Genomic DNA, 22,170 nt, shown 5'->3' with positions numbered 1-22,170 from the left:
CCAGTGCTGCGCTGAGAACATTTGGCTTGAAGAAACACATGCCTGAAACGTTCTTGTGGTTTTTTGTGTGTTTTTTTAATAAGTTTTCATTAGATTTTCCACAATGATAACAGAAACCACAAAGCAGAGTGGTACACAAAAACAGGGGGGAAAAGAACAATAAACAGATAAACAATAACAACAAACTTAATTCTTCACAAATCCAACCTTTTAAGCATCTTAGTTGACTACCTCAAGTCCCTCCCTTCTGAGTTTCCTTGTAGTTAAAAGTAACAGCTTTCCAATATCATTATTAAACTAAAACAATTTCCAATTATAGTCCATCTTATTCACTTTTCTTAACATTCTAAATCCCATTTAATTAATTATAACTTAATTTAATCCTAGGCCTATTTGTTTTCTTTCAAGTAATTTCTAATTTTTTATGTTACAATATTTATTCAAATAGTCCTTAAATTTCCTCCAGTCCTCTTGGAACTCCTCTTCTTTCTGGTTGTGGATTCTTCCAGTCAGGTCAGCTAGCTCCGAAAAGTTCATCATCTTCATCTGCCAGTCTTCCACTGTTGGTAGTTCTTGTGTTTTCCAATTTTTAGCAAGTAATATTCGGGCCTGAAATGTTCTTGGCAAAGTTTGCCTAATCTCTCCCTGTCTCTCTCTCTGTCTCTCTGTCTCTGTCTCTCTCTCTCTCTTTCCTTGGGGTGGGGAACCCTTTTCAGCTCTGAGGGCCACTTTTCCTCATGGACAAATTTTCAGGGGCCGCATACCAGTGGTGGGGCAGGGCCCAACGGTGGCAGATCAACACTGTATAGCAGACTACATTCCAGCTCTGCAAAAGTTGTGCTTTTGCACCATCCAGGCAAATGAGAAGTATATCACAGCTCAGCGACGCATTCTAGTTCAAGCTAACAAACGCAGAGCAGAGTTATGGTGGAGCACAGCTTTGGGATCTAGGGGTCACAGCCTGGGGAGGGTTCTCAATAGCCAGACACAGCTGGCAGACCAGATTTGGTCCCCAGGGCTTGTCATCTCCCTTCACTGGCCTAAAGCAATATCAGGGATGGGGCAGAAGAATATTTCTTCCCAAGTTGATGGGTGTGGGGAGTGAACTTTTTTTTCCTGGGTCTCTTCTTTCGCCCTTGTTTTCAGAGTTGTCTGTGTGAATTTCCCTCTCCCCTCCATCTCTCAGAACCAGTTCACATAAACAGCTGATGTGGACCATTAATTCTTCATAATAGGTGGGAGTGGATGGTGTGTGTGTGTGTGTGTGTGTGTGTGTGTGTTTACTTTGGGGGATCAATCATTGACCTGGCAATGAATGAGGAATCTATGCTCAGGGTCTATATCAGACACCTGGGACTAGCCACTCCTTTCCATCGGGCTGTGTGTGTGTGTGTGTGTGTGTGTGAGAGAGAGAGAGAGAGAGAGAGAGAGAGAGAGAGAGAGAGACCTTCCCATCCCCACAGGTTTTCAGTTCAGAATTTGGCAGTCAAGTCTGACAAGGGGAAGCTGGGTCAACAGAAGATATTTGGAGGTGCCCAAACATGTTTGCTCTTTATTGAACACGACGAAGTAATCTGGAAAGAATTTTCTCCTGCTAGGTGCTAATCCTTATTCGATTTTCACACACACACACACACACACACACACACACACACGGGGGCAAAGCTGCTGGTCTTGAAGAAACCTCCAGTTGTGTTCTTGAATCTGCGCCCCCTCCGTACTGGCATGTGTTTGTTTTTGCTGGTATCTTCTGCAACATGCCAGTAAACGCAAGGATAGCACAGCCCACAACCACTATGCACAGCTGGTGAAAAAATTAACAAATGGGTCCTTGTGCACATTTGGACGAAAGGTGGATACTAGTCTGAAACGGCTGAAGACGGATGCACTAGGGGTGTGACTGAATACTGCATTTGCTGTAAAGAATTCTCTTTTTTAAAAAAACAGTGGAAGTAGTTGAATCCCTAACTTGTGTGATTCTTCCAGGCTTCTCTCAGTGTTGTGGTGCAATCATTTTTTTGTTCCACTTAGGAATCGCTTCCCATTAAACATCATGGAGTGATTGATAATGAATACATCATATAACATATATTACTATACAGTGGTACCTTGGGTTACATACGCTTCAGGTTACAGACTCTGCTAACCCAGAAATAATGCTTCAGGTTAAGAACTTTGCTTCAGGATGAGAACGGAAATTGTGCTCCGGTGGCATGGCAGCAGCAGGAGGCCCCATTAGCTAAAGTGGTGCTTCAGGTTAAGAACAGTTTCAGGTTAAGAACGGACTTCCAGAACGAATTAAGTACTTAACCCAAGGTACCACTGTAAATATAACAACAACAGTGCTCTTAGTGATGAATCATAGCCGCATTTACACTACACCCTTTCAGCCACGAGCTCAGGGTCGAATACATTTGTCTCCCCCCCTTTTAGTCTCACAACAGCCCTGCGTGGCTATTTAGGCTGAGAAATACTGTTGGGTTCAAGGTCACTTAGCAAGTTTTGCACCTGACCATGAATTGGAACCCGGGTCTCCTTGTCCAGACCTCTTCTCAGTGTAATGTTGCCTTCCTCCCCTTGCAGTCTCCCGCATCAATGGGCACCCAAAGCTGGACCGACACCGGGAGCACCCGCCGGGCTACGACAGCTCTTCCACCATGATGAGCAGCGAGTTGGAGTCCAGCAGCTTCATCGACTCCGACAATGACGAAAACACGAGCAGGTAACGGACGGGCCAGCGCACGAGACAAGGAGTGCAGGAAGGTGCCTCATAGTGAGTCTGCCAATGGTCCACCACTGCTCAGGGTTGCCCTCTGCCTGAAGCCCTGGGAGCTGCTGCCAGTCTGTGTAGACAATACTGAGCTTGACCTGGCTTGGAATTTAGGTACCTTCCTTTGCTGCTGTGCCTTAAGGGAAGGTCTGTAGTTTAGCAATTGTTCAATCCCTGCCTCTGCAGGTAGGGAGAGACCCCATGGACAACACTGAGCTGAGATGGAACAATGGTCTGACTCAGCATAAGGCAGCTTGATTATTTCCCTTAAGAGATTCATTGTGAAGGACTTTGTCATAATGGGTGTTGTCATCTGTCAAATGGAACAAACAAATGGCAAGACTTTAATCCAAGTTATACCCTGCAATAGCCTTCCTTCAATGGTTATGCACACACCTGGCAACCTGTCAGAAGGCTTTCCACTTCCGACAGTTACCTTATTAAGCCTAGGTGGGTGGCGCTGTGGTCTAAACCACGGAGCCTCTTGGGCTTGCCGATCAGAAGGTCAGCATTTCGAATCCCTGCGATGGGGTGAGATCCCGTTGCTCTGTTCCAGCTCCTGCCAGCCTAGCAGTTCAATAACATACCAGTGCAAGTAGATAAATAGGTACCGCTGTGGCAGGAAGGTAAACGGCACTTTGATGTGCTTTCGAACTGCTAGGTGGGCAGGAGCTGGGACCAAGTAACGGGAGCTCACCCCGTCGCGGGGATTCAAACCGCTGACCTTCTGATCGGCAAGCCCTAGGCTCTGTGGTTTAACCCACAGCGCCACCTGCATCCCATTATTAAGCCTAGGAGGTATTAAATACCAAAGAAATAATAATTTTTGTCCCTCCTGTGCCACTAAGGCTTTGTGATGCCTTCCACACCTGTCCTTTTTTATTTAAAAAAAAGCCAAACTTGGACTGTGCTCAAGGTGCCAAGAGATTGGGATGGCGGGTTTTTTCTCCGCGTGGGAAGGAGGGTACTCTGTCACCAACTTCCTAAAGGACACCCACCCTCTGCTTGCCCCATGAGATGGTTGTTTCTGACCCATTTTCTTCTCCCCCCATCCCCTTTTAGGCTTCTCAAAGGAACACGGCACCTTTAACCCCCACCACTTTCCTCTCCCATTTTTAAAAAAAATAAGTGGAATATTTCTGTAGCGGTGGACGATCCATGCTGGGATTGGATTAAGAGCAGCCCAAAGTGGGTTACTGGAGCGTCGCACGCTGGATCCAACTAGATCCAGCCCCAGTGTACATTTTCATAACACCCCTTTCCCCGCCCCGCTCCAGATTTTTATCCTTCCCTGTAGAAGAATAAATAAAATAAAACGAACGGCTGCAGAGGCTGCTATGGAGGGCCCCTTTCCCCCTTTTCCCTTTCTGAGCTGAGGGAGGGAGTCTTGGCACAAGCGAGTGGCTGGCTGGCTGGCTGGCCATCCAGTACGTCGGGGTGGAATGTGCCAAGGTATGTTGTTTAATATTACAAAGATGATGTTCATAAGCGGATGAGACATTCCGTCGGTGGGGGAGCTTGGGGAAGGGGGGCAGCAGTGGCGGCGGCAGCTCCTGAGATATGGAAGGGGGTGGATTATTCTGCACAAACAGTAAGAGGACAGAATAACAAAGCTTTTTGTCTGGCATTGCGAAAGGACACACCGGCGCAAGTGCACTTGTGTTCTCAAGTCGGGCACCAGCAACTTGCGAGGGGGGGCAGGAGGGGGCATTGTGGGGCTGAGAAAGGAGGCCTGGAAATTGTGTTAAGAGAAGGGGCACATTCCTCATGCCCCACCTGTGCGTGAGTACCCTGGTCTTCTTTCTTCTTTGAGAAATATGCGTCTGCGTACAGTTGAAGCACCCCCCTCAAATCCCAAGAACTGTCGCTTACCCCTCACAGAGCTGCAATTCCCAGCATCCTTAACAAACTACGGTTCACAGGATTCTTAGCGGTGTGCTTTAAATGTATGCTATGCATGCAGCCGAAGTGTAAGTACTCTGTTTTTTTCCTTTTCTGGATAGATGTAGAGTTGCATCAAATGCTACACCTGCATGCAAAGGGGATGCTTTGCAGCCGAGCCACAGACCTTTCCTTTTCATTATGAATGGAGAGATCTGTCCGTTCCTACCAAACACTGCGTTCCCTTGGCAAAAAGTAGCTATTAATCAATTCGCAGGCTTTCTGTGGGGCGGGGGGGGGGGGGAGAAGGAATTATTCAGATCTGGGAATGCAGTGCCAGGAGGGTTTGCAGGTTTAAAACTCCTTTCCCTACATGCGAGACCTTGGTTCTCTTAAGTTACTCATTTTTGCAGTTCTCGACATTTCCACAGCAATTTGTGACTTACATTTTCACAATGGCTTTTTTTTAACCAGCATTTTAGTGCAAATTTCACCATATATATATATATATATATATATATATATATATATATGCGCAATTTTGAGTCATGTACACATTTTTGTTATTAGTTTCCCCTAACACAGTGGATTTTTGTAGTATCTTTATTGAATCAATGCATTTTTATGCACTTCTTCCCTAATGCATGCATTTATAAACATATTGCTCAGTTGGACAACTGCATCATAAAAATCAAAGAAGTGTGAATTTTCAGAGAATAGCCATGTTTTGGTTTGCATATTGGTTTGTGAGGCAGAGTTAGGGAGTTTCTCGTCAATAGCAAATGAGTTTGAATTTCTCCTCCATCAATTGCGACAGCTTACAGGTTCCCACAGTCTGGCTTAGCTTGGCTTGGTCCAGTCAGTGGCAAACCCGGGTTTGCAACCAAATAACAGAACTGCCTCTTCCTATTTGGGTTGCTTGAGTGAATCACAGTTAATGCAGTCTGTGCAATAGCACTGACAATCCCTGAGCTCTTCCCCTGTGAGATAAACATATTGAGTGAGATCATTGTTTGTGGGATGCCTAATTTAAACAGCACATTGTTTCAATTCCTCTTTCCTTCCGGTCTTTTTGAGAAACGAGATTGTTTTGGAAACTTCGGGAGTCGAGAACGGCTGCATCACCCTGCGGCTCCCCCTTGTGGTGAGCCACTAGACAGCAGGTGACGGCTTCTCAGTGGAGTCTCTTTAAGGACCAACTGCACCTTCCTAGTCTGCCCATCGGACCATCCTTGGCAGGAAGGAGTACAAGAGGGCCAACAAAGAGTGCTCCCCCAAAACCCAGTTGTCTTCACCCCCAAAGCTGTGGCGGGAAAAGAACTGAGGGGAAGCAAAAGCCCACCATCTGAAGGAGAGCCCCTTACCCTAAGGGTCTCCCCTTGAGATAGACTTCCCTAGCGGCCTTTCAAAGCATCTTCCCCGTTGCTTTGCTTAGGGGAAAGAGCATAGCTCAGTGGTAGAGCACCTGCTTCACATGCATAAGGTCCTGGGTTCATCTCCAGGTAGCAGCTGTCTGACATCCGAAGAAGTGGCTGCCAGTGTTTAGGCAATATTGAGCTAGCTGGAGCAATGGTCTGGCTCCACGTAAAGCAGGTTCCTATGTTCCTATGGGACAAGGTCTATTTGTTCCTTCAATTCTGTTCTCAGCAGGTTTTCACCATCCCTTAGGTCAGCGGTTCTCAACCTGTGGGTCCCCAGATGTTGTTGGACTACAACTCCCATCATCCCTGAGCTAGCTAGGGGTGATGGGAGTTGTAGTTCAACAACATCTGGGGACCCACAGGTTGAGAAAGGCTGCCTTACGTGGATGGACATGACTAACCAGGGCCCATTGATTTCTGTGGGTTTATGCTGAGCAGAGCACCCTATCTGTACAACCTAGGAATTCCAGAATATAGACGTGCTTTTACCCTCGCAAGACTGAATGTGTAGCCCTCAGATGTACTTGAGGGATGATTCCAACAGATTCCACACAAAAAACGCTTGTGTCACTGCGGGGGATGGCAGCACCGAAGCAGTGGCGCATGCCCTCCTGGCGTGCACTCTTTACAAAGACCTGAGGAACAAGATTATCTCCCTTCTTTTATTGTCCATTCCAGGTCATCCAACCACTGCCATGGTGTCTTTTCTCCTGGCAGATCAAGAGGAGCAGATGACAGCAAAGGTTGCAAGGTTTTTTAGGTGGGGCAATCAGAATAAGGTCCACTGTTTGACTGCTGATTCAGCATCCTAAACTGTGCTTTATTATAATCGACTTTTTATTTTGTTCTGTGTACAGTATATCGCAGTGGTCTTTTGTTGCTATGGCTGATGGCTAATGCAAATAAAGTTTTATTCATTCATTCTGAGTTGGATACAACGCAGTGTGTTTTCACCGGCAGCAGGCTCAACTCTGAGTGCAAAAGAAAGCAAATTTTGCAACCTGTCAACATGTGTTCTGAATTTTCTCTTGATTTCTTTTTTTGGTCCTCTTTCTACCCCTCCCAGGTTGAGTAGCTCCACAGAACAAAGCACTTCATCCCGTCTCATCCGGAAACACAAACGCCGTCGCCGGAAACAGAAGATGCGACAGATTGACCGGGTAAGCCTTTGTGGTTTGGAGTTTGCGGCCTTCATTAAGAACATGAAGCGGGGGGGGGGGGGAGGATGTGTGGCCCTCCAAATAGTGTGGGACTCCAACTCCCATCAGCCCCAGCCAGCATGGTTCCAGGATGATGGGAATTGTAGTCCAAAAACATCTAGAGAGCTGCAGGTTCCCCATCCCTCTTTAGACAAAATTCTAAATAGCTGTTTCCTGGTCACCTGTGGTGAGTAACAACCATCCCCAGGCAATGAAAGAAATGTCTTCTTTTCCTCTTGTTTTCGAGGCTAACATAGGTATGTGTGGGCTAGCAGCCTCATGTTGTAAGCTTATTTATAAGGCTGCCACAGAAGTTGGGACGCGGGTGGCGCTGTGGGTTAAACCACAGAGCCTAGGACTTGCCAATCAGAAGTTGGTGGTTTGAATCCCCGCGACGGGGTGAGCTCCCGTTGCTCGGTCCCTGCTCCTGCCAACCTAGCAGTTCGAAAGCACATCAAAGTGCAAGTAGATAAATAGGTACCACTCTGGCAGGAAGGTAAACGGCATTTCCGTGTGCTCCTCTGGTTCGCCAGAAGCGGCTTAGTCATGCTGGCCACATGACCTGGAAGCTGTACACCGGCTCCCTTAGCCAATAAAGCGAGATGAGCGCTGCAACCCCAGAGTCGGTCATGACTGGACCTAATGGTCAGGGGTCCCTTTACCTTTACCTTTACACAGAAGTTGGCCTTTGAACTGTTTCTTGGCTTTCTTCCTATGTCATTGCCCATCCAACTCTTGCAATCACCATGTTCTGAACTGCAGAAACTGCAAATTATTGCCAGCTTCTCCTTTATGTTTTTCAGTCGTCTTCCTTCAGCAGCATCACAGACTCTACCATGTCCCTGAACATCATCACTGTCACCCTCAACATGGGTAAGCCGCATTGGCTGAGCTGCTGTTATGTCATGGCATGCTCACAAGGAATTGTAAACGCAGTCGCAAAATGTGCACATTTGTGGCAATGACTCTTTACCCATCTTGCCTCTACCGAAGCAAGCTAGGTGTGCACACGTACTTTGGAAACTGGGGGAAATGGCATGGTGCCGTCAAGATCTTGTTGAGCTCCAACTCCCATCAACCCCAGACAGCGTGGCCAGTGGTCAGGGATGATGGGAGTTGGAATCCAACAATTTATGGAGGTTCCCTGTCCCTGAAGTGGGAGCAACATCCAGAAAGGAGGCTCCTTGCTGTGTCCCTGCATGACTCCCTGCTTTGGTGTTTTTTTTGTACACGAACAAAACAAAGACATAAAAAGTTGCAGTTAGGGGATATATTTCAAAACATAATTGTTATAGTGGGCATTGGGAGTCTGACAACATCCGGATGACACGGTGTCTTAAGGCCATGGTGACTTGCCTTTTGAAATTGCTAGTTCCATGCCTCAGCTAACCTTGCTTCTCTCCCTTCCCCATCTGAATGGCCCAGTCCTGCGCGGGGGGTGGGGGAGAGAGCCCTAGACCCCTCCAGCAGGGAACAAGGGGGGTATATTTAGAAGGCCACCTGTGACCCTCCTCCAATTGCACATTTGCACACTGAGAGCCAGTGTGGTGTAGTGGTTAAGAGCGGTAGATTCGTAATCTGGTGAACTGGGTCCGATTCCCTGCTCCTCCACCTGCAGCTGCTGGGTGACCTTGGGCTAGTCACACTTCTCTGATGTCTCTCAGCCCCACTCACCTCACAGAGTGTTTGTTGTGGGGGAGGAAGGGAAAGGAGAATGTTAGCCACTTTGAGACTCCTGAAGGGGAGTGATAAAGCGGGATATCAAATCCAAACTCTCGTTCTTCTTCTCTTCTTCTTCCTCCTCTCTCCTTTCCAGAAAAATACAACTTCCTCGGAATCAGCATCGTGGGCCAGAGCAACGACCGAGGGGATGGTGGCATCTACATAGGCTCCATCATGAAAGGCGGCGCTGTGGCGGCTGATGGGAGGATCGAACCGGGGGACATGCTCTTACAGGTTGGCACAAGCATAGGCTCCTAAGGAGAGCTTGGCCTCTGAATCGGGGCGAAGGCCCAGCAGATCCAGCATCCTGTTCTCACAGTGGCCAACCAGAAGCTCCTGTGGAAAGCCCACCAGCAAGACCGGAGCACAAGAACCCCCTCCCCTCCTGTGGTTTCCGGCAACTGGTAATCAGGAGCCTCCAGCCATGGAGGAAGAGCAGAGCCGTTGTGGCTAGTAGCCTGTGATGGCCTTATCCTCCATGAATTGGTGTAATAATCCTCTTTGAGAGCCATGCCGTTAGGGGGTCATCGCTTTCTACAGTTGTGGGGCGCCATGAATTCCTGCAAGCGCAGGATGAGGCTCTTGACCTGTTGGCAATTTGCTGGCAGGCAGCCTTCTGGGGGCCTAATAATAATAATAATAATAATTTATTATTTATACCCCGCCCATCTGGCTGGGCTTCCCCAGCCACTCTGGGCAGCTTCCAACCGATTATTAAAAGCAATACAGCATCAAACATTAAAAACTTCCCTAAACAGGGCTGCCTTCAGTTGTCTTTTCAAAGTAAAATAGTTGTTTATTGCCTTGACATCTGCTGGGAGGGCGTTCCACAGGGCGGGTGCCACTACCGAGAAGGCCCTCTGCCTGGTTCCCCGTAACCTCACTTCTCGCAGCGAGGGAAACGCCAGAAGGCCCTCGGTGCTGGACCTCAGTGTCCGGGCTGGATGATGGGGGTGGAGATGCTCCCACTTGTGGCTGGGGCCAGAGGCAAAAGTGGGCGGAGCAATGAATTTAAAATTTAATCTTTGTACAGCAGGTTGGTTTCCACACACACACCTCTCTGTCCTCCACCTTGTCAAGCAAGAGGCATCATCCGAGTTGAAGGACGCGTTCCATCCAGCCAAAAACACCCCAGGAGGATGTTAAGCAGGGCTGGGGAGGTGGTGTGGCCTGACGAGATTCCCAAGGGCCAGGTAGACAGGTCTAGAGGGCCACATTGGGGACTGAGCCATCCTTGTATGCCAGATGTGGGGAACCTTCGGCCTTCCAGATGTTGAACTACAACTCCCATCATCCCCGACCATTGGTCATGCTTGCTGGTGTTGATGGGAGTCCAGCTACATCTGGAGGGCCACAGCATCCCCACACCTGATGTAGTTCCTTGGAGCAGGGCTCTCAGCGATGAGCGTTCAGTCCAGTGTTCAGCTGGGAGGCAGCTGTTGGGCTCATGTCCTTCTCCTGGGCTTCTGACAGTGGCAGATTTTGTGCTTTAGAATTTCAGCGGCACCCAGTGCACCACTGAAATCCCCCCCCCCCATGCCTCTTGCACTGCAATTTCAGTGGCACCCCCTGCAGTGCCCTTTCGGCTTGGTGCCCATTGCGGGAAAACCAGCCTTCCTCCCCATAAGCCGCCTCTGCTTCTGATTGGCTACATTGAGAACGGAATGCTTGGTCTTTGATTTGGCCCAAATCAAGGCTCCTCTTCATCTTCTTACGATTTGGAGGGGAAACCCCTGGCGATAACAGATTCCTCACCTGTTGCACTCCAGGTGAACGAGGTCAACTTCGAGAACATGAGCAACGATGACGCAGTGCGGGTCTTGCGGGAAATCGTCTCCAAGCCGGGGTGAGTGATCATAGCAAAGCCAGGGCGCTGTGCGTTTGTTACTCCTGCAGTTGATGTCTTGTATCCAGTGGTGGTCCTACTCAGAGTAAACCCATTAACATTAATGGAGTCAGCACTAATTTCATTGGGTATACTCTGAGTAAAACTTGGTACCGCTCATTGACTGCAGCCAGTGCAGAGAGCAACCTCCCCAAATCTGTCCTTTGTCTTATATTGTATTTTAAACAAGCGTGTGTTTTAATGCTCATGCTTTTCATCCTTTCTGTGCTGTGTTTTATCTGGTCTGAGACTGTATAATAAATGATTTCATTTGATTTGACTCCCGAAATCAGCCTGGGTTCAGGCTCGGGGTTATGAAGAGACAATGTTGTGGTTTTGAGATTTGGGTGTATTAGGGGGGCTGTGTAAATAAGACTGCACTCTAAACCCAGACCCTGAGACTCACAGTGAGTGCTTTGGGGTTTGTCCCACATTGGGCTGCATGGAGGAAGGAGAGGTGAGGGCATGATATATCAGATAACCTCCAAGTTATTCTTTTTAAAACTTCCTGCGTGTAGAAAACTGGTATCTCAAGGCACAGAGAGGACTAGAGGTTTTCTCCTTGGCGCACTACTTTATTAGATGCAGTGAGGTGTCATCGTTTTTTGTTGTTGAGTTTTAATGGGGCAGGGCAATCAAAATAAGGTCTCTCTCCTTCCCACCCCTGTGAGTTTGAAGCGGTGTTGTCTGGAATGGACTCTAGCACTTGAGCTTTATTGAGTGAAGAGCTCAGCGTAGAAGCAGAGGGGTGGTGAGATTAGGAGCCTGGAACCATGTGCCTGAGAGGCAGCCATTGACAGAACGTAAGAAGGTCATTCCTTTGAGTTTTCTGTTTTCATTCCCTTCATAATATATATCTATCTTCTATATTTTTTCTCCAGCCCTATCAGCCTAACAGTGGCCAAATGCTGGGATCCTACGCCCCGGAGTTATTTCACAATCCCCAGAGGTGAGTGATCCAGCCATTGCAAACAGCCTTAAAGCACACGCAGTTCATGGCATTGATCGTCCACAAGGTTTTATAAAGGAGTGGTGCTGATGATGATGATGTGGAAAGAGAGAAACTTTTGATCTAGAGCAGTGATGCTAGTGGAGAGGCTATGTAATCCCCAGGTGTTGTTAGACTATGACTCCCACCATCCCTGACTGTTGGTCCTGCTGGCTGGGACTGATGGAAAATGTAGTTCCACAACATCCGGGGACCTGAGGTTGAAGAACACACATCTAGGGAGTCACCCAATGAAATGGACATCCTTGGTTTAGAAGATGAATCCAACAGGTCGATCTGGATTGACTGGTCAATCCCTGGGGTTTTTTGGTAGATTGCGATAGATTGCTGGCTCCTCCATCTGGCCTTTTTGCTGCGAGGCTGACTGTCTCCTTAGTGCTCTATCACTGAGCACCTGTTTTCATTTATTAGACCTTAACCTGCACATAAGTGGGACGTTCCCAAAAATAGCTCAACAATTCTGATTGGCTAGACAAGGGCAGAAAGCCCAGCTTGTTAATTATGCTTTAAGAAAACTGGCCAATAGGTACCCAGGACGCAGAGCCTTTTTAGCAGGGGCAGTCAAGGCAGCTTTTATGTCAGAAGGTTTTGGAAGATGATGGTGATGATTAATTAAATTTGTATGCCACCCTATACCCATAGATCTCACGGCAGTTCACAACATAAATATAAATATAAAATATTGATATTTAATTGTCTTTTCCTTATCTCCTTCTTTTGACAAGCTTACCCAGGTGTTTAGAACGCTGATTCGTGTTTTCATCTGCTTTTAGTTTATTGATGATTTTAATCTCGCTGAACGTTTTGAATTATTGTTGTTAATTGTTTTTATTGACAATCTTATTGTTCTACCTTTTTCGTAAGCTGCTTTGAGGTTGCTATTGTTGTTTACAACCAAGCGGTGTGTAAATATGGGTGAAACAATAAAAGAAAATGAATATTGTATTTCATTGTATTCGCAGTTTGAATTCTGCGGAATGCAATAAAATGCAAATACATGTGAGAAGCAATACAAATACTATTAGGAACCACCTAGCATCCAGCACTGTACATTATAGAGACATTTGTTAAGGGTTTGCCAAGACCCTCAGCCATTTTCAAGTGGTCTGGGGGTGGGGAAGAGGGGGAGGTTTCAGGAGCCATGTTGCATGCAGCTTTTTCTTGTGCCTAAAGCCAACTTGAATGCTTCTCTAGGGAGGCAGGATATACCGTATTTTTCGCTCTATAGGACGCACTTTTTCCCCTCCAAAAATTAAGGGGATATGTGTGTGTGTCCTATGGAGCGAATGCAGGCTCCTTGGCTTCAGCGATAGCAATGTGAAGGCTTTGAAGCACAGAGGGAGCGCTCCCTCCGTGCTCCGGAGGCTACACGTTGCTTTCGCTGAAGCCTGGAGAGCGAGAGGGGTCGGTGCGCACCGACTCCTCTCGCTCTCCAGGCTTCAGGCATAGCTGCCTGAAGCCTTTGGAGCACAGCAGGACCTCGCGCTGCGCTCCAAAGGCTTTGGGTTCCTTTTGCTGAAGCTGGGAGAGCAAGACTCCCGGCTTCAGCAGAGAGGGAGAGCTGCGCAGCGCCCCTTCAGCCAAGCGGGAGGAGAAATGGAAGGGGCTCAGTTTCTCCTGCTGCTTCGCTGAAGGGGTGCTGAGCAGAGAGGGGGAGAATTTTTTTTTCTTGTTCTCCCCCTCTAAAACAAGGTACGTCCTATGGTCGGGTGCGTCCTATAGAGCGAAAAACACGCTAAGTTTTGAAAGGAAAGAGATGAACCGCCACAGAGTGCGCCTGCTAACCCTTTCTTCTCCCTCCCCATTTTCTCTCGCGTTCCAGCTGAGCCCGTGCGGCCGATCGACCCCGCCGCCTGGATCTCTCATACCACGGCCCTGACGGGAGCGTACCCCCGTTACGGTATGAGCCCCTCCATGAGCACCATCACCTCTACCAGCTCCTCACTAACAAGCTCAATTCCCGATTCGGAAAGTAAGTCACACTGCCGCCAGGACCGGGCAGGTTATTTCCTCCTGCGCAGGGCTGGCAGTGTAGAGCCAAACAAACAAAACTCCAAACAAAAGACACACACAAGAAACCCCAAAAGCAAAAGAGCTCCAGCAACAACAATGTTGTGGGGAGCATAAAACTTGTTTTCCCTCCACCCATGGCCATCCAAAACCTGGAAGGATAAGGTTGTCAGCAGCTGCGAGGCCTCGGCGGCTGTGATTTACCTCTGCTGTAGGAGGCAGGAGGCCTCTGAATGTCAGGTGCTGGGTGTTGAACGCTGGGAGAGCTGGTGATGCTCTCAGGGTCCTGCTTGCAGGATTCCCAGTTGGGCATCTGGTTGGTTGCTGGACTAGATGGGCCATTGGTCTGAGTCAGCTTCAGGGCCCTTCTGATGTCCTCATTAAAGGACATTTGCTTATTTGCTAGGGGACTAGCAAATTCACAGGGCATAAGGCTGTCAGTGTCTATTAACCACAGTGGCTAGAAAGCTGCTGGACCAGAAAGGGCTCAGCAGGGCTCTTCTTACATTAGTAAAGCACAGGCCTGGGGTGAATTTTCTTTCTCTTTCATTTTACCATTCAAATACCTTCACCTTTTCGAACGGCTTCTAGCCCTTCACACCCAACCTTCTTCCTCCAAGGAACTCAAGGTGGTGTACTTTGTTCACAACAACCCTGTGAGGCAGTGATTGGGGCAACGTCACTCAGTGAACTTCATACCCGAAGGAGAAGGGATCTGAACCCTGGTCTTCCAGGTCCTATTGAAGCACTGAAACCACTACCCTACACTGGATAGTGGTGCAAAGATGGGCATACTTTGGGTTGGAGGGCTATTGCCCAACCCTCCCTACCACTCCGAATAAACTTGCTATAGGTACCGGTTGAAGCCTCGGAGTCCTTTACAGTACCATCCTGCAGAGAGAAGGGAAGGGGCATAGCTCAGTGGTAGAGCATCTGCTTCACATGCAGAAGGTCCCAGGTTTGATCCCCGGCATCTCCAGGTAGGGCTAGAAACCTGGAGAGCAGCTGCCAGTCAGTGTAGGTTGAACTGAGCTAGCTGGACAGCTTCCTGTGAAGATCAGCAAAAAATATTTGACTTTGCCTTTATTTTAGCCAAAGCAGCCTTCTCCAACTTGGCGGTCTCTGTGCTGGGTGGGGCTGTTGGGAGTTGTGGTCCAAAATGCCTGGAGGGCGCCAGGTTGAGGAACACTGATCTGAAGTCCCCTGCCCCTGGCACATGCATGCACTATTCTGTGCATACTTGAGACGGTTAGAGCCTTTGGCTGTCTGCCGACAGCTTGCTGCTGGCTGCTGTGACATTCTTTGCATTCTTTTGGGGAGATAGCGATGTGAGACCCCTTTCGCAATCACATTGCTGGAGTAAGGACTACTTAGGATTTTTTTTAAAAAAAATCTACAGCATAAATTGGTGGTCAGGTTTCCTAAAGGGGATCTGTGGAAGGACAGAGGAGGCTTCCCCCACAGATAACGTTTTAGGCTGACACCACCCAGACGTTAGAGACCCTTGGCATGCGGCTCTGAGGGTCTTTTTCAGTGGATTTAAATAGGCTGTTTGGCTTTTACAAGCCTCTTCTCGGCTGGCTCCAAAGGGGAGACGAGCAAACTATAGCATTCATTTCCAGAAGATGTAGAGATGATAATGGCTGCCAACTTAGAGGGCAGCTACTAGCCATGACAGCTATGTTCTCTTTCTACTGTGAGAGGCAGTATGCTTCTGAATACCAGTTGCTGCTGTGTAGGAACCAAAACAGGCAGCTGCAGTCTTTCCATCTCCATGTGCTTTCTGCTGTGGTCTTGTCAGTCTCCTGCACCCCCCCCCAGGACACACCAGTACATAAAACCCTCACAATGGGCTCTCCCCGTTTATTGCTCCCCACACATTCAAATCAGAAGGTTGTCAAACCCAAACCACAGGTTGCTTTCCTCGCTACTAACCAAACTAACTTCCTGCCAAAGCCAAACGTTGCCGCAGAGCACCTGGCGAGAATTGGTTGCAAACGGGACCCAGGAGCCTTTGTGGGTAAAACGGCAAGTGGTGGATGATGATGTTCTTCTGGTGTTGCAAGGGGGTGCATGGCCTGATCCTGTGTGTTCCCAAGCCTTCCTTCACCACGCGCTTTCCCCCCCTTTTCTGACAGATGACATAAGCATGGAAAAATAAGTGAATCCCGAAGTTTCTGTGGGAAATGAACTGGGTCTGTATGGAGTGCTGTAGCTCCATTAAAAAATGAAATCCAGGCATGTTCCGGTAGTGTAGCTTCGCCAAGCTGATGCCCTCCAGATGTTTTGGACTACAACTGTCATCAACTCCAGGATCTCTCTCTCCTCTTTTCTCTCTCTCCCCTGCTAACTCCTCTCCTCCCTATCTATCTATCTATCTATCTATCTATCTATCTATCTATTTCTCTCTCTCTTTCTCTCCCTTCTCTGCCCCAGGGACTGATGGGAGTTGTAGTCCAAAAATTATTGAGGGCAGCCTCCCTGGGTGCCTAGATGGCTTCACCCACCCTGGCACCCCATTGGTCTCCCTGCTGGCCTGATATATAAAAGCTTCTGGTTCAATCTTGACTTTTTAGTCTGGGGCAATTGCCAGGTTGGCCTTGACTGCCTGGCTTCTATCCTTGATTCTTTCCTCTTCCCCCTTCATTTTCTGCCCCCCCCCGTAAATATTTTTTTCTCCACATAGAAAACTAGCCTGTTAGAGAGAAGGGCTCTTCTCCCGGACATGTGAATTTTCAATATGCAGGGATTTGTTTTCACTTGCGCAGAAAGGGCGTTCAGACGTGTGAGCATCTCTCTCCTTCAGGTGAAGCGGTATAGCCCAGCAAGGTGGTACAGCCCGGGGGCAGGTTGAGAGCAGGTCCCTAGGCCAGAACGGCAGTTTGACGTGACTCTAGTCAGCCCCTCCCCATGCCGTCCCCACACCTTTCGTGACCAAGGAAGTGCCCTTAGTGACACCATCACTTTTAATCTGAAATCATAGAATCATAGAGTTGGAAGAGACCACAAGGGCCATCGGGTCCAACCCCCTGCCAAGCAGGAAACACCATCAGAGCCCTCCTGACATATGGTTGTCAAGCCTCTGCTTAAAGACCTCCAAAGAAGGAGACTCCACCACACTCCTTGGCAGCAAATTCCACTGTCGAACAGCTCTTACTGTCAGGAAGTTCTTCCTAATGTTTAGGTGGAATCTTCTTTCTTGTAGTTTGGAACCATTGCTCCGTGTCCGCTTCTCTGGAGCAGCAGAAAACAACCTTTCTCCCTCCTCTGTGTGACATCCTTTTATATATTTGAACATGGCTATCATATCACCCCTTAACCTCCTCTTCTCCAGGCTAAACATGCCCAGCTCCCTTAGCCGTTCCTCATAAGGCATTGTTTCCAGGCCTTTGACCATTTTGGTTGCCCTCCTCTGGACACGTTCCAGTTTGTCAGTGTCCTTCTTGAACTGTGGTGCCCAGAACTGGACACAGTACTCCAGGTGAGGTCTGATACTTCACTTGTGAACACCCTGTATGTGATACAGATATATAGAAGTATCTCAGATATACTTCTTCAGCTAGTGTAGGTTTCACATCCAATTTATTTAATAATAATAATAATAATAATAATAATAATGGGAAGAAAGCCTAAATTACACAAAAAGGCCAGATACATGTGTCATTCACAGAATGCAGTTGCGCAATAGAATTCTTGACATGAAATTTGGATAAACAGAGATATAGATATCCTCCCCAATAAAGCACCAAGTATCTGCAGCACAGGCACTTCAATTTGAAAGTTATCTCACATACACCCCAGCCGGTCTCCTCTATTAGAAGGTTCTCTATTAAAATCAAGAGATTTCAATTAAATTTATTTGAACACTCAAGAAGTTTTGGTGCCTGTAGGGGGAGATCCAAATAATGACACCCGCCCCCTTCTCGCTAGCCTCCATGCTGCCTGTTCTTCAGCACAAGCCATGCCGAAATGAAGAGAAGCCACGCAGGATTTGCCAGTATAGTCTTCAGGCCTGGGCCTGAGGTGTTTGGGTACCTGAAGGAGGAGGCCCAACTGCTGCTAATTAACTTCCCTAAGGCTGGACGTTCACAAACAAGAACTTTCCACTGGATTTTTGGGTGGCTTTGAATAGAAAATGGCCCCTCTCTTTTCCTTTTTTGTTCGCCTTGTTCTGAGGGGGGAAGAAAATGCTGGTTTGTGGCAGCCATTGTCCCTCCCCCAGAATCGCCTCAGAAACACACTCTGGGTTGTACCTGATGCCAGTCCCACTCAGAGCAGACCCATAGAAGTTAATGGATGTGGCTACCTTAGGTTCATTCATTTCAACGGGCCTCCTCTGGGCATAACTGAGTTGGAAGCAACTCAGCATCATGATGGGTAACATGAAAATGAGGGGGACAGATCCTGAAGCTGAGGCTCCAATACTTTGGCCACCTCATGAGAAGAGAAGACTCCCTGGAAAAGACCCTGATGTTGGGAAAGATGGAGAGCACAAGGAGAAGGGGACGAGAGAGGACGAGATGGTTGGACAGTGTTTTCGAAGCTATCAGCTTGAGTTTGACCAAACTGCGGGAGGCAGTGGAAGACAGGAGTGCCTGGCGTGCTCTGGTCCATGGGGCCACGAGGAGTCGGACACGACTAAACAACAACACCCTGCCACCACAGCCTCCACCTGTGATAAGTTTCACAGCTCATGCAAAGTATTGCCAGAACGATCCCTTTCACCATTCTGAGGGGGGAAATGGTGACCTCAGGCAGCTATCATTTCTCCCCCAGAATCCCCTCAGAACTGCTCCATGTCATGATGTAGGTTTGTAATGATGGGTAGTCTCCTGCTGCCCTGATCAGCCCCCATCAGCAATGAGTTTCACGTTTCTGCCAAAGTACGGCGGAAACAATGCCTTTCTTGTTTTTCGCCTCCAAATGAGGTGGACAAAATGGAGGGGACCAATTTTCCTCACACCCTGTCTACTTCTCTCTTGCTCAGCTGAAGTTCATTTCAGTTAGGCTTGTGCAGGAGGAGTTGCTAGCCGATTTTACCTCATGGTCAGGTCCTTTTCTTTCTCTGCAACATCCACGCTAAAATGCCCACCTCAGCTTTCCTCATGGCAGGGCTGTCCTTGCGTAAAACTGCTTCCCCCACCCCCCACCCCCGCTTTCCCTCTCGGCCTCCATCCGTTCCTTGTTTCCTTTATAGCAACATCTCTGTCTGCTCTTCCTTTTTTTCCAGAGCTGGACGAATCCCCTTTAACTGTTAAAAGCGACATGGCCACCATTGTCAAGGTTATGCAGTTGTCGGATTCTGGCCTTGAGATTCGGGACAGGATGTGGTTAAAAATCACCATCTCCAATGCAGTAATAGGTGAGTGACTCCTGCTTCTGAGGCTGAGGGTGGGAGAAAAGGTACCTTACTAAATTGAGACAAAAAATTTTTTTTCCTTCCAGTAGCACCTTAAAGACCAACTAAGTTAGTTCTTGGTATGAGCTTTCGTGTGCATGCACACTTCTTCAGATACACACGTGTGCATGCACACGAAAGCTCATACCAAGAACTAACTTAGTTGGTCTTTAAGGTGCTACTGGAAGGAAAAAAATTTTTTTGTTTTGACTATGGCAGACCAACACGGCTACCTATCTGTAACTGTTACTAAATTGAGGTTTTCTTTTTTGCCGCTGATGACGTTTACTTGTGTGGGTGCTTATGAAGGAACTAACCAAACCAGGTTTCACCATCATGGTGCCCTTCAGATGCTGTTGGACTCTGGCCCCTATCATCCTTGACTAGTGGCCATTCCTGGCTGGGGCTGATGGGAGTTGTAGGCTAGGGAAGGCTGAGTTGGGCCAATGGAATTCCAGCATACAGTGATGTCAACCCTGGCAGCAAAATATTCCCTTTCCTGTTCTGGATTACGGTTTGTGCCACTTTGGTACCCTGCCAGCTTGGATGAGGAATTGTGAATTACTGTCACAGGTTGTGTGTTTTTCCCCCGGAACAGGGAGGGAGTGAACACAGCAGTTGGGCTAGATGGCAGTCCCTTCCAACGCTACAATTTTATGATTCTATGACGGTGTAGCATGAGACAGCCTTTACTTGCTGGGGCTAATGGGATTTGTAGTCCAAAACAACTGGAGGGCACCAGCTTCACACAAGAGCATGGGGCAGTGCAAATGTAATGCAGCCCATCCTTTAATCACAGGTAGTAAGCAGCCTCCACTCCTCCTCCTCCTCCTTTCCCCCTTCAATTCTTCCTACTCTTCCCCATCACAGTTAATGGTTTTGTCCACAGCACCAGCCGTAACTCTGGTTAACAATAGCTGGGGTCCATGGTAACCAGGGCTTGAAAGTATGGTTGGCAAACCATGGTTTCAAGGAGGGAACATAGCACCAGCTGCTACTCCCACTTATTCTGTGGTGTATTTATCTGAAACATGTTTTCCCCAGCTTCAGTAGCTTTAGGCAATCTGAATACAGTGGTGCCTCGCAAGACGAAATTAATTCGTTCTGCGAATTTTTTCGTCTAGCGAATTTTTCGTCTTGCGAAGCACGAATCCCATAGGAATGCATTGAAAATCAATTAATGCGTTCCTATGGTCAAAAAAAGTCCAAACAAAGCCAAATTTGGTACAACAAGAGTTTATTAAGTGCTCTTTAAAGTCACACATACTGTAAAGAGCATTTCAAAATTCAAACCCAGAAATTTTTTAAAAAAACAGTAGAGTGGCCCAATGGTCACAGAAAATCATAAAAATGCAGGAAAAAAAACACACAAGCTTCCAGATTCTTGCAAACCCCTCCCCAACTGTTCTCCCAGCCACCTAGCACACAGAAATTCAAATCCAGAAATTTTTTTTAAAAACAGCAGAGTGGCCCAATGGTCACAGAAAATCATAAAAATGCAGAAAAAAACCACAAGCTTCCAGATTCTTGCAAACCCCTCCCCAACTGTTCCCCCACCCACCCAGCACACAGAAATTCAAATCCAGATTTTTTTAAAAAAACAGCAGAGTGCCCCAATGGTCACAGAAAATCATAAAAATGCAGAAAAAAACACACAAGCTTCCAGATTCTTGCAAACCCCTCCCCAACACCAAGTCCTTGAATTCCAAACACCCCAACCCAAAATCCAACCCCCCCAAAAAAAGTTTTAAAAGCTTAACTTACCAAATGGCTGCAAAAGAAGTTTTGGAAAAGCTTCAAAAATCACCAGTCTTTAAAAACCTCAAAAAAGGCTACTATGTACACTGCGTTCTATGAGTTGCTCCTCGAAGTCAAGTCGCAACTGTATTAACGGTGTTAAGAAAAAGGAAACAAACTTGCAAGACGTTTTCGTCTTGCGAAGCAAGCCCATAGGGAAATTCGTCTTGCGAAGCAGCTCATAAAACGGAAAACCCTTTCGTCTAGCGAGTTTTCCGTCTTGCGAGGCATTCGTCTTGCGGGGCACCACTGTACTCTCTGCCAAACCAGATTTGGCTACATAATGAAATCACTGAGAGGGGAAGAAGAAGAAGAGTTTGGATTTGATATCCCGCTTTATCACTACCCTAAGGAGTCTCAAAGCGGCTAACAATCTCCTTTCCCTTCCTCCCCCACAACAAACACTCTGTGAGGTGAGTGGGGCTGAGAGACTTCAGAGAAGTGTGACTGGCCCAAGGTCACCCAGCAGCTGCATGTGGAGGAGCGGGGTATCGAACCCGGTTCACCAGATTACGAGTCCACCGCTCTTAACCACTACACCACACTGAGCAAGTGAGGGTAATGGGGACTGAAAGCAAGTGAGGGCACAGGCAATGTAAAATAAACAAGTTTTTACCAGGAGTGGCGGTTTGGGTGGATAGGTGGGGGGGCGGTGTGGAATTACCAAATTGGTGGTGTTTTCCCCCCTTTGACTACTCCCCTCGCTGTTTGCAGGAGCGGACGTGGTTGACTGGCTCTACACGCACGTGGAGGGCTTTAAAGACCGAAGGGAGGCCCGGAAGTACGCCAGCAGCATGTTGAAACATGGCTACCTCAGGCACACTGTGAACAAAATCACGTTCTCAGAGCAGTGCTACTATGTCTTTGGTGATCTCTGCGGCAGTAAGTCCCCCTCCTTACGCCCTTTGGGGAAGGGTCTGGTCAGCAATGGCTTTCCCGGGTCTCAAGTCCTTCCCAGCCCCAGCTGAAGATACCAGATATTGAACCTGAGACCTTTTGCATGCAAATCACATACTCTGCCCCTGAGCCATATTGTTTCGTGTGTCTGCGCCATCATGGAAGTTGTTTTCTCCTTTCC

General features: G+C 47.8%; 1 protein-coding gene across 4 annotated transcripts in view; it reads left to right on the top strand.

The window, feature by feature from the left end:
• DVL1 (dishevelled segment polarity protein 1) overlaps positions 1-22,170 on the top strand; it is a 129,955-nt gene that overhangs the window by 61,977 nt on the left and 45,808 nt on the right. For 3 of the 4 annotated variants that reach the window (XR_014551628.1, XM_083628679.1, XM_083628681.1), the window contains exons 5-13: positions 2,584-2,722; positions 7,139-7,232; positions 8,075-8,144; positions 9,088-9,227; positions 10,763-10,839; positions 11,760-11,827; positions 13,710-13,859; positions 19,128-19,259; positions 21,807-21,974. Coding sequence is in view for 3 of the 4 variants with exons in the window: in XM_083628679.1 (XP_083484805.1) it covers positions 2,584-2,722; positions 7,139-7,232; positions 8,075-8,144; positions 9,088-9,227; positions 10,763-10,839; positions 11,760-11,827; positions 13,710-13,859; positions 19,128-19,259; positions 21,807-21,974 (1,038 nt within the window). In the remaining variant the exon portion in view is untranslated. The remainder of the gene's footprint in view (positions 1-2,583; positions 2,723-7,138; positions 7,233-8,074; positions 8,145-9,087; positions 9,228-10,762; positions 10,840-11,759; positions 11,828-13,709; positions 13,860-19,127; positions 19,260-21,806; positions 21,975-22,170) is intronic. The other variant, XM_083628680.1, reaches the window with a different exon arrangement.

This window comes from Podarcis filfolensis (assembly GCF_964270895.1).
Source record: "Podarcis filfolensis genome assembly, chromosome: 8".
Classification (NCBI taxonomy): domain Eukaryota; kingdom Metazoa; phylum Chordata; class Lepidosauria; order Squamata; family Lacertidae; genus Podarcis; species Podarcis filfolensis.
Note: the sequence above shows the minus strand (reverse complement) of the source record. Positions and strands in the feature narration are given on the sequence as shown.